Source organism: Gadus morhua, chromosome 23 (genome assembly GCF_902167405.1).
Source record: "Gadus morhua chromosome 23, gadMor3.0, whole genome shotgun sequence".
Lineage (NCBI taxonomy): Eukaryota > Metazoa > Chordata > Actinopteri > Gadiformes > Gadidae > Gadus > Gadus morhua.
The window spans coordinates 6,400,625-6,412,910 of NC_044070.1; the positions used below are offsets into that span (position 1 = coordinate 6,400,625).

The following is a 12,286-nucleotide window of genomic DNA, read 5'->3' on the forward strand; positions in this document are numbered from 1 at the left end:
TTATTTATCGTTCACCTTGCACTTTTAGGCGACATATACCAAATTGTGTACGTTATGCCAATTGGTATACGTTATACCTCCCCTGCTGGGAACCATGGACCCGTCCACCTCTGTTCGAAGTTGAAAGCGGGAGGAAGCCGCTGCTGCTTTTTTGTTCCCTGGCAAATAATGCATAGCAAGATAAACAAGCCGTAAAGCGTTGACGGACTATTACAAGACTGCCATATTGAATACTTACGTTTTCTTAAACATTGACACAGGTAATATTATGAAATTTGACATAATCCAGCTGGTAAACAGGGTGAATAACGTCAACTAGCATTTATGTTAGCATTAACATTATCGTAGCTTCACGTTCGATTCAGAGATAATGTAAGGTACGACTTGCATTGCATAGTTGTATAAAGAGCACAACAAATATGGGCAGTGCCCCGTGACAAATACTTTATGCATATTTATTTTCTGTGCTCTGTTTTGAATGACAGTGTACTGATTTGTATTCTATGTATTTATTTATACAATGTCTTGTTGCATTTTAGCTTGTGTTTTTCTTGCTTGTTTATGTGTCTTGTCTCTACTACCGCTGCTGGAATTTTGAATTTCCCTGAAGGAGCATTCCCAAGGGATCAATAAAGTGTCTATCTATCTATCTATCTATCTATCTATCTATCTATCTATCTATCTATCTATCTATCTATCTATCTATCTATCTATCTATCTATCTATCTATCTATCTATCTATCTATCTATCTATCTATAAAAGTACTTTTTTGATTTGATGACATCTGTTTTGCCTCGAGGATGGACATGACTATGTGCTTGAAGTCGCTGCTCCTGGCCATCCAGCAGCACCGAGACTGCATGTCCACCCAGACCACTGCCAAGCTCCAGAAACAAGTGGAGGTGAATGCTGCGCCACTTCTTTAGTTTGTTTCTCTGTGTCTTATAACTGTTCCTTTCAGAGTTTAAACCGCTCTCGTCTCTCTCTGTCTCCCTGGGTGTCTTCAGGAGTTGTCCGGCTTAAAATGTGACCAGCTGCTGTCGTCTGGCAAGATGCTGCCCAGTGAGTGTGTGAGTGGTCTGGTGGAGGTCGCAGGAAACCCAAACAGCTGTCCTGTCCTCGTAGGCACCATCGTCGCTCTGCTGGCCCAATTAGGTTAGCGCCGCATGCCCGCATCCTTCCTCCCACTGTCTCTATGTCTCTATTACTATTGAGTTATTTAGCCAATGTTGTTCCAAAAAGGGACATGCACCATTTAAACCATGGAGATAGGTAAGGCATTTTTCTCAAGGACGTAGAATAGGTAGAATTGGGGTTCAAACCCTGAACATGTGACGATTTCAACCTGCCTCTCTGTTAAAGCCCATGACGAGGACAGCCGAGAGATGCTCCACAGTAGCTACAACCTGACCAGCACGCTGGCCTCCGTCATCCATCAGCACAGCGCAACACCCGGCGAGCCGCTGGTATTACAGGTAGGTCAATACGTCGAGCACATATATGGGTTGCCTACAGTTATAAATTACATGGTGTTTGATGTATGGGTTGTCTATGTGTATAAGTTCTTAGTATTTCATGGGTGGTATATAATCGAGTATCATGGGTTTCTCAGTGTCTACAGGTTCTGCAGAAGCTTACGTACAACACGCGCGTATTCCACTCCACAAACTACATTCACGAGCTCATAGCCTTTCTCATGACCAACATGTAAGTTACACTCAAAAATCTTTTTTTTCCTTAAAATCATGTTAGAATCGTTAATGAAGAAAGCTTATCTTTACGTTTAGAAATTTAAAATGGTCCCTCCTTCCCCCCCCCCCCCCCCCCTTCTCATCCCCACAGCCAGTCTCATAATGACGACATCACAATGCCGTGCTTGGGCCTCATGGCTAACCTGTGTCGATACAACCACTCTATTCAGGGCCACATAAAGTCTCTGGTAAGATTGCTCTGCCTTGACCACACTATATGGTTGCGGTCGAGGAGTGCGCGGGTTGGATTAGAAAAACATTCACAACATTTAGTTCTGAATGCCAGAGTGTGTATTTATGTCGTATAATGGTGGCACGCTCTTCCTTGCAGGACAACGTGAAGGCGTTCTACCGCACGCTGGTGAACTTCCTGGCTCACAACAGTCTGACAGTGGTGGTGTTCACCCTTTCCATACTGGCCGGCCTCACGCTCAACGACAAAGTGGGAGAGAAGGTAGGGGACATTCTCATCTGGTCATTGCCCTGCTTTAGATGCAATGGGTGTTAAGCCAGACCAACCAGTATTTGCTGTATAAGATTCCCGATTTCTTCTTCTTTAGACACGTATGGGTCACTGAGTCAAAACAATAAACCAATTTACAGCAATTTACAGCAAGTACAAAATAGAAATCTAATTGGAATGAAAGCAAGTCTGATTAGCTACAGTGCAGTTTTACAGGTAAATACATTTTCTTTGAGAGATGTTAATGGCAGTGGTAGTAAGGAAATGTTGATAGATGATAGTTCTGTTCAAGGCAGTCCGTATTACAACTGATAATATGGATAACATGTTTTGGGAATCTTGCTATTACTAGCACTCCTGCGTATTGTCAATCAAATTCTTCAGTATCCAATCACAGCCCTACACTTCTGCTGACTTTCTAAAGAAGAAATTAAAACTATTCTTTAACTTTGTTGAATATTAAGCAAAATTGTTTGAGATAATCACAGCATTTTACTGCATATTTGTGGTTCACTGCGTGCTATTTCAAATTACTTTATTGCATATTACTTTCTGCATATTTGTCAGTTTTATTTTATATCCAATGAGCATCTGTCACTGTCATAGAGTTCGTATTATGCAAATTCATCTTGGTCACGTCTTCTCATCTTTCAGCTGTTTGATGCCAAAAACATCCACCAGACATTCCAGCTTGTCTTTAACATCATCGTCAATGGTGACGGCACTCTGACCCGGAAGTACTCTGTTGACCTCTTGGTTGACCTATTAAAGAGCCCCAAGATTGCAGATTACCTGACCAGGTATGCCCACGTCACTCGCACAGACTTACCATTGTGTTTGACTTAATCTTTCAGTTGCTATAGGAACGGTCTATAACTGAAAGAGATATATCTTTAGGATGCTTCTCAAGCCAAGAGTTCACATCCTCTTCTCTTGTTATTGTGGATCAGAAAAGGGAAGCCTTATTTCCTTTGGGGCCCTGTTTTACCAAGTACAATGCTTTATCTCCTATCTCCAAAAGTAAGCCTCTCTTCAAAGTATAGCCACGAATGAATCAAGGGTAAAGGAGAGGGTAACTACACAATTCAAATGTGTTAAATAAAATGGTACTTGTCCGGATTTGAGACAATGACTGGGAGGTAATCCAAGGAGTATATCTCCGGATAGTATTCCATATCTACAGTATACAGAATCAATAATGATTGGATGTTTGCTCTGTGCAGGTATGAGCATTTCTCAGCCTGTGTGTCTCAGGTGATGGGGCTTCTCCATGGAAAGGAGCCCGACTCGGCAGCCAAGGTGTGTGTGTGTGTGTGTGTGTGTGTGTGTGTGTGTGTGTGTGTGTGTGTGTGTGTGTGTGTGTGTGTGTGTGTGTGTGTGTGTGTGTGTGTGTGTGTGATAAACAGGATATAAAAATGGAGTCACATGCATTACCATCGCACCTCATCCAAATCTGTAGGTGACTTTTGCTGGTTCAATTCAAACTCAACCATCACAGTGCTGTGTGCTCAAAGTGGAGGCTGACTTGCATTTGATCAATCCCAGTTTCGGTTTACTTCTGCATGATTCTTTTTCAATAAAAAAAAACACAAGACGCAGTGGCTGATGCATGAAAAAGGACGTGACCCTGCATGCCTGCGTCTCTCTCTAGGTCTTGGAGCTGCTGCTGGCGGTGTGCAGCGTCTCCGGGCTGCGGGCGCTCCTCTGCGGCGTGGTCTTCCAGCCCGCGGGGCCCCGGCTCAGGGCCGGCCTCGGGCGTCGCCCGGGGGCGGGGCGCGACGGGGGCCCAAAGCCGGAGCAGCCCGGTGTGAGCCTGCTGAGGTGGCTGAGCGGCCCCCTGGAGTCGGCCGAGTCGTGCTCCCTGAAGGCCCTGCAGCTGTTCAGCGAGCTCCTCGAGGTACGGTGGCCCTGCTGGGACACACCAGTGCAGCGCTTCTCTGACCGTTACCACTTTGACCCGTTCAGATATTTCCTAGCCTTTTCACCTTCTCAGGGGGGAGGACAGTTTAGTGAGAATCATAGGGCCGGCCTTACTTTATTGCGCTATGCTGATATAGAGGACATTTATTTAAATGGTACCCCTTGCAAAACTATGTATACTATGTACTATGATCAGATCTAATTTATATTGTGCATTTTGCAATGGGTTGAGAATGATTTTTGAGAAGCGCTGTTAATGTTATGAGTCATATAAGTACTCAGAACCCTTTTAACGAGTTTCTATTCTGAGGCTTCTTAAAGTGTGTGTGTGTGTGTGTGTGTGTGTGTGTGAATATAAATTTAATAAGAATCCGATAGAATATGATAAATTTTTCGAGAAGCGGAAGTTGAGTTAGCCAGATAATGTTTGTCACGGGCTGTTTGTATCTGTGTGTGTGTGTGTGTGTGTGTGTAGGAGGCGCTGGCGGGGGACAGCGTGTCGCCGTGCGTGCTGAGCTTCGTGGAGATGCTGCTGCCCGCGCTGCTGGAGCTGCTGAAGGGGCTCCGCTTGGCACAGGGCGACGCCCAGCTCCGGAGGCACTGCCTCCGGACCACCCACGTCACCCACCTGCTCATCCATATCCTCCACGCCTTCGCCGGCGCCCCCGTCTCTCTCCGTATCACTCTGTCTCACCCCGTCTCACTGTGTCTCTTTGCGTCTCATTTTGTCTCACTCCGTCTCTCGTGCAGTGTCTGGGTCGTGACGCACGAAACCACACATTTCTCTGAAGGTCTGATGGTGTGAATAAACACTGATGGCTATCTGGGGGTTTTCTCTAGGCCTGATGCCAAACAGGAAGTCCCCGATCCTCGTTGGCTTGATCGGGGACGACATGAAAATGCATAATGTAACAAAGTTGCCAGAGTTAGGATATTATTTTATATATATATATATATATATATATATATATATATATATAAAATGTCTCTATCAACCTTATTTTTTATTACTAATTTTGTTATTTATTTATATATTTAATTCTATGTGACATTCGTCTAAATGTACAGGTTTAATCTACATTTGGAGGAAGACAGAGGTTAGAAAGAGGGTTTGTGTTTGAAGCCTTGACTTAGCCTCCACTCCTGTGTGGTGAAGACCAGACCAGGGCACTGGTCTCTCGTCAGGTGGGCGCACAGCTCTGTCTCTCGCAGGTGGAGTCCCTCCTGGCTTGTTGTCAGGACAACAGCCCACTCACAAGCCAGCCCCATGGTTCCGATGGTGACCATGTGTGAGTAGTTCAACCAAGGTTTTGATTTATTGAAATACGATTTATTATGCGTGTGTGTGATGTTGAAACAGACATGAATGTGGTGTGAGTGGGTGGTTGGTGTTAAACCAGGTGTGTGTGTGTGTGGTGTTGAACCAGGTGTGTTTGGTGTTGAACCAGCTGTGTGTGGTGTTAAACCAGCTGTGTGTGTGTGTGTGTGTGTGTTGTGGTGTTTTCAGCCAGGTGTTTGCGGAGGCGGTGCTGAAGACTCTAGACCTGATGAGTAAGCTCCGGGGCCAGGTGAAGGACATGGAGACCAGCTTCTACAGGATGCTGCAGGTACGCCCACGAACACCACAGAGGAACACGCATTCAATCTGTTTCAGTTTAAAAGGACAGGCAGACTTTCAGCTAAAACACCGCAACACTGTTTAGTAATGTTAACATAACGGAAACTGTAATCTTTAATTTACTTCTTATGTTATTAAGGGTTATGAACATGTGCATTAAGGATCAGTTAATGATGTTCTATGAAATCCGTTGCAAGCAAATCTTCTGTCAGTTCATCTCCATCTGTTCCTTCAGGCTGATTTAATGGCAGGGGTCTATTTTCCTCCCTGGCTATTCTTCAAGCGTGTGACCAATTACGTCACACTCACCTTGCCGAGCAAGGCCAATCACAGTACGATGACGGTGCCCATTGACGGGTTACTACGTATATCTGGGACATAGTATATATCCCAGACATGAGTATCTTGGATATTTTCCAGATATTTTGTAGATCTGTACTAGATACATCCCTCTTTGATATTCACGGTTTTGGGATCCTGTTGTCCATCACTTTAAATATTGGGAATATTTAAATTGACCCAACCAATTAATTGTTATTGACCCGTTACACTCTTACTGTGTGTGTGTGTGTGTGTGTGTGTGTGTGTGTGTGTGTGTGTGTGTGTGTGTGTGTGTGTGTGTGTGTGTGTGTGTGTGTGTGTGTGTGTGTGTGTGTGTGTGTGTGTGTGTGTTCAGGACCAGCGGATGGTGAGTCCGTTCTCGGTGGCGCTGACGTCCCACCACAGGGACACGGTGCAGACAGGACTGGCGCTGCTGGTGGAGGCCACGCCCCTCCCAGACTTCCCCTCCCTCATGTGAGTCCCATTACAGCCGCCGCTATGAAACCAGAGGATGGCTTTCTCCGCTTGAACGACCCCCAAGTCCACAGTTATATTATTCTCCTGTTTATCGGTTTATTCCTCATAAATATCGCTGTAAGCAATATTTATTTGAAATGTTTATAAGTTTCAGTTTGTAGAATTAAGTAGCAACTAGCGCTGAGCTAACAGGTAACTGACCCCCCCCCCCCCCCCCCCCCGTATTACAGAATGCACACCCACTTAATATAATCTGCCTATTCAGCAATTCCAAGTTCGAGCCACTCAATTCTACCCACTATACCTTTTTAAGAAGCGTTAAATAGCTCTATATTTCAAAGTGTGTGGTCAGTAACATAGGTACAAGGTTAAATGAGAAGAAATGAGATGGGAGTCATGCTTGACCTGTATTTATGGTGACGTCGAGATGGGAGGGGAGTGCTAACTGAGAAAGTAGACCGAAATGACAACTCGCTTACAAGGCCTTTTAACATGGCTTCCTCATCATTAAGTTATATTTTTTTATGACAGTTTATTGGAAAAGGGGAGAGCTTTCAACCCTTAATATGACCTTATGTTTGTCCTTTCCATTTTTAGAGCCTCCAACAGGCACGTCTTACAAGTGTTTTAATTAGCATTGTCAAATCCAATCCAGGATATCCAATCACAGTTCTTCCTACTCTAGTCTAGGGGAGAGCATCGCAGCCAACAACGCCTACCGTCAGAGGGAGCTGGAGCTGTCTGTCAAGCGCGTGGCAGTGGAGGAAGTCCCGCCCACCAGAAGCTTCACCCTCTCCGACTCCTCCAACAGCTCCACCAAGAGTGTCAACAGCCTGATAGAGAAGATGCAGAACGGCTTTGAGGTGTGTGTGTGTGTCTGACCTTCCTAAATAGCTGCTGTGATTCATCACGTTAAGTATGCTAATATTAGGTGTGATGTCAGACCAAATCTACCTTCTAAAACCTTTTAGTATTTGTTTTATTCTACTGATTTATTATTTTGATTATAGTTTATAAGGTTTAGTTATTTGCTGTTAATTAAGGCTACAAAACGGGATGCTTTGAAGTCTGCATTTTTATATCACAACTCAAAGATGAACTGTTATTGCACAGCCCTGCTCGGCCTGTATATGTTTCATACATGTGCGAGTGGGGGGAATATTTCCTTTTTGATTTATGAGTTAAATAGAGCACTCGTGGCTTGTGTTGCGTATGGATGTAATGTGTGTATGTGTGTGTGAAGCTGCAGGAACCGGGCGAGGACGTGCGAGTATCGGAGATCATCGACGTGTACGAGCAGAAGCTGTCTGCCCTCGCGGTGAGTGACTCTATATTAACATCGGGAATACAGGTGATAATACAATGATGATGAGAGTTAGCAGGGCTGTATTTTTGCACTCGCTTCCCTATAGGACAAAATTGTATTGTGGATGCTCAAAGTCCAAAAAGTTATTTGGCTTCAGCCGTGTGCTTTAGGCGTTGTTGTATTTTACCGTTGCTACACTTAAATATCCATTTTTATACATTCAGTTTTTATTAGTATTTATGGCGTCTTGCCAACAGCTCCCTGTCCTCATTGTTGTTGTCTAATGGCGGCTGGTGCCTGGTGTGTCCCCAGGCCAAGGAGAGCCGTCTGCAGGACCTGCTGGAGGCCAAGGCCCTGGCTCTGTCCCAGGCCGACCGCCTCATCGCCCAGAACCGCCAGCAGAAGGCCCAGGCCGAGGCTGAGGTACCCCCCCCTCACAGACCTGTAGAGACACCCCAGGGCTCTGTTTGAGGGCATGAAACCTTCTGATCCAGAAACGATATGAGCCACCTTTCTTGCACAATGTGTTTTAATTGGCCTGATTCATATTATGAAAATAACCCTTTTAGAGTTTTATCTACATGACGATAATCTTACATGATTACGAATCTCACTTGACTTTCAAAGCCTTTTCTCCCTCCTCTTACTATTTGTTTATTATAGATTTTCTTTTGTGCATTGGTTATTTTCTCTTCTATTTCTTTATTTCCGTCTCCATTTTAATTATTTGTTTTTAATGCCATTGAAAAAAAATCAACCATCAACCATCAACACCCAATTACGCACGAAACGTCAACACATTATCCCCGTCCTATCAAATCACTGGCCGAGGGCTGGCGTCCCAGTCCAATATTGAGCCTGCGCCCGGCCCCTCACCCCTCCTCCCCCCGCAGGCCCGCCAGCTGGGCTCGCTGCTGAAGGAGGCGGCGCGGCGGCGGGAGCAGCTGCAGGCGGAGCTGGGCTCCCAGGTGCAGGAGGTGGAGCGCTCCCGGGCCGACACCCAGGAGCTGCTGCAGCACAACGGCCGGCTGCAGCAGGACTCCCTGGAGCACCAGGCCCTGAAGGGCGCCTACAACACGCTGCTCAGCAGGTCGCACGCACACACCACACGCACACACACGCACACACGCATCTGCACACACGCAGTCACACACACGTACACACTCACTCACTCAGTGTTTTCCATGTTTATATGTAATGCTCCACTGTTGCTGTTGACCTGTATTCTGTTACACACTGTTTAAAGACGTGCTATTTAAATAAAAATGAATTACATGCACTGATGCACACACACACACACACTCTCACAAACATGCATGCACACGCACACACTCACTCCCTCACTCACTCACAGATCTTTCTTGTGTACACGGAATGATCCGTTTTTTCATTTTCCATTGTTTAAAAGGTTTTGTGGAATAAAAAAAAATAGATTTCCTTACTTACAAATGTGCACTCGCGTCTTGCACGCAAACACGTAGATGAGATGAAAGGAGACGTATGATCTCATGTCTCCCTGTCCTTGTTGGCTGTGCAGGTTCAGCGAGGCGGAGCAGCAGCTGAAGGACCTGCACACGTCTCAGGCCTCCCTCACCAAGCAGACGGATGCCCTGAGGAGGAGCCACGAGGCCCTACGCCTGCAGCACGACAAGTGGGACACACACACACACACACACACACACACACACACACACACACACACACACACACACACACTCACAAATATATCACAATCACAAATATACCACGACGCCTTAAACAAATGTAAATCAATTTTTTAAAACAATGCAGTGTAAATTGTCCTCAGTCCGGTCTAAAAGGTGTGTCGACCGAGTGGTTAAACACGGGTTGAATACTAAAGTAACTGAACTTGCATTATGATGAATATTCTCTTTCTGGTTGAGACCTCGAATACTTTCAATGATGGTGAACAATTTTTCCATTCATATTTAAGCTTTCATATACTTTTTGTGGTCTACCTCTTAGCTTTTTTCTGCATAACATTTCTCCTTTTTTTTCCCCTCTCCGTATTTCTGCCTCTGCCTATTTGTCTCTGTCTCGCCTTTTCTCTCATTCTCTGTCATTCTCATCTTTCTGTCTCTTTCGTTCTCTTGTTCATCTCTGTCTTTGTCTGTCCGCTGTCTGTCCCTCTCTCTCTATCATCTGTCTCTCAGGACGGTGTCGGTGCTGGAGGAAAGAGAGTCCAAGGTCAAATCCCTCCAGTCAGATCTTCAGCAGCGTGGCGATGACATCACGGGTACGATATAAAACGTTACGATGTCTCCCCCTACGAGATGTCATTCCCACCTGCAACATACCATCTAGGCCAGAGACCCCCAGCCCCTAAAATGATATGTTGACGCAATATCTTAACCAATACTCCGCTATGATTATTTGGGATGTCCTAAAAGGCTCATGTAAAAAATGTTAAAAGATACTTAATTTGAAGACTTAATTAACTTAATTAACACTTGGCGGACCGCTGTTCTAAGGTCGTTACGGTATATACTGGTCTGAACGACTTGATGAGGTAAGCTCAGTGCACACAGCTCTGCATAGATCCACATGGGGACTCGGGTGCTGAGCTCAGAGAGGTTTACTCGTCCGGCCATCGACCGGCCAAAGGGGCGCCGATTTAACAAGTAGCCACGTGGATCTTCGCCGTTCGTGGCCAAACGTGTAGGCCTCAGTGGGGTGAAGCGGCCCTAACTCTCTCCCCACGGTGTGTGTGTGTGTGTGTGTTTCCAGCCCTGCGGGAGCAGTTGAAGGCGGGGGAGGTGCAGGCGAAGGAGAAGGAGCGGGAGCGGAGGGAGCTGGAGGAGACGGTGGACATGCTCAGGAAGGAGCTCAACAAGACGGAGCAGGCCAGGAAGGACGCCAACATCAGGGTGAGTGGACACACAGAGTCAAAGGGCAAAGTAGCAGGTGATGAGATGAATGCTGAAAAGGCAAGGTTTTCTATTTTATGATGGAGTTGTTTTATCCAAAGTGGCTTCATGGTGTCATTAAGGAGCAGGTCAGGATTAGGCATCTTGCGCTCAGAGTACCTCTTGCGCTACGAGTACCTCTTACGAAAAATGGTGTGACAGGTTTACAATATTGTAGATTTCATCAAGTCCTTCTTGCGCAGTGAGGGGTTTAGCATTCATGTTTGCTTAGGTGTCCGCAGCAGATTACTTGACACGTCTGTAAATCAGGTCAACAGTCAGGCAATGTTGATTTGAAGACTGACTCTCTTTGTAAACTATGCAGACATGTGTAGCCTCCAAAGGATACAGCACTTCGCCTCTTGGATGGGATTTCTCTCTTGCCCAAAGCAGGGACTACCATAAAACAAGAGGAATGATTTAAGCGGGGAGTTAGACATGTTATGTTTATCCAAACAATGGCTTAGTTGTTCCTGATGCTCCACATATTTTAACGTGCACTGTTGCAATCAAAACACCCACTAAAGTAGGGCTTGACAATTAATTGACTATTTAAATTGTGTTTTTGGTCTCTGCAATGAACCTATTTAGAAAAATTGCAATTAGTTCATTTAACTTTTTATTTACTCATTGTAAAACAAATAAATCTGATTTTGTGCACCCTATACACTAAAATCTAATTACAAATTGTTATATCATCACCTGCATATCATCATTTTGATGTACAGTAGGAGCCACTTGATATTAATTTAATCTACAATATTTCAAACACATTAATAATCCAAATCACCACTTTGACACAATTGTGCAGCCCTACACTAAAGGGATGAATAGTCGATGACATGCTGTTTAGAAGTCACCCAAGTTTGCATCAAGGCCCCATATTGGAGCCTGGGTCTTTGCTAACCCCTAATCCCCTCGTCAGGCCTCCTCTCTGGAGCTGCAGAAGGACCAGGTGGCGGTCAAGCTGAAGCAGAAGGAGGACGAGTTGAACAAGCACTCGGCCATGATCGCCATGATCCACAGCCTGAGCAGCGGCAAGACCAAGAACGACCTGTCGCTCTGAGAGCCTCAAACTCTGCCATGCAGATTTTTAATAACATGGATACATTTTAAAATTTTAAAGATTGAAATTGACCTTTTTAGGTATAAGCCCTCTATTTATTATGACTCTACTATAGACTGCCTACTATATATGTGGAATACTTAATTTACCACTTTGTTTCAATGTAATGTTTCAGCGGTGATGTCCTTTTAAATGTTTGTTTATTTGATTAATAAATGATTTAGCTCCATTGGTTTTGTGTTGCTTTAGCATAATGGAAATTTGTTTTGAAGTTTACATGGTGTGGGTGTCGGTGTGGGTGTGCGCGCGCCATGATTGCATTGTGTGTTATTTTGAGACTTGAACAACCAACTCTCGGAGCTCCGGAACCTGTCTCTCCCCTGCCCCCACCATGGGGTCGCTCTCAACAGCCGGGGTACACTACACACCACACACA

The 12,286-nt window shown here is 45.1% G+C and overlaps 1 protein-coding gene across 2 annotated transcripts; it reads left to right on the forward strand.

Annotated features, from left to right (window-relative positions):
- Positions 1 to 87: 87 nt before the first annotated feature.
- On the forward strand, positions 88 to 12,079 carry cip2a (cellular inhibitor of PP2A). 2 transcript variants are annotated; one of them, XM_030349285.1, is made up of 22 exons: positions 88 to 260; positions 801 to 903; positions 1,009 to 1,156; positions 1,364 to 1,476; positions 1,614 to 1,708; positions 1,844 to 1,940; positions 2,084 to 2,206; positions 2,870 to 3,015; positions 3,439 to 3,514; positions 3,867 to 4,112; positions 4,611 to 4,773; positions 5,277 to 5,424; positions 5,643 to 5,742; positions 6,430 to 6,548; positions 7,237 to 7,414; positions 7,795 to 7,869; positions 8,170 to 8,280; positions 8,751 to 8,947; positions 9,395 to 9,508; positions 10,032 to 10,114; positions 10,606 to 10,745; positions 11,710 to 12,079. In XM_030349285.1, the coding sequence occupies exons 2-22, from the start codon at positions 802 to 804 to the stop codon at positions 11,848 to 11,850; spliced, it is 2,715 nt and encodes a 904-aa protein (XP_030205145.1). In that variant the 5' UTR covers positions 88 to 260; position 801; the 3' UTR covers positions 11,851 to 12,079. The 2 variants fall into 2 exon arrangements, with proteins under 2 accessions (XP_030205145.1, XP_030205146.1); XM_030349286.1 differs by having other exon boundaries at positions 93 to 260; positions 7,801 to 7,869.
- The last annotated feature ends 207 nt before the right edge of the window (positions 12,080 to 12,286 follow it).

What these genes read in the sequence shown, in the direction of transcription:
- cip2a (XM_030349285.1), top strand. Translation starts at nt 802, where the DNA reads ATGGACATGACTATGTGCTTGAAGTCGCTGCTCCTGGCCATCCAGCAG. An exon ending in AGCCCGACTCGGCAGCCAAG is followed by an intron (nt 3,515 to 3,866) that starts GTGTGTGTGTGT and finishes GTCTCTCTCTAG; the next exon opens with GTCTTGGAGCTGCTGCTGGC. An exon ending in TGTTCAGCGAGCTCCTCGAG is followed by an intron (nt 4,113 to 4,610) that starts GTACGGTGGCCC and finishes GTGTGTGTGTAG; the next exon opens with GAGGCGCTGGCGGGGGACAG.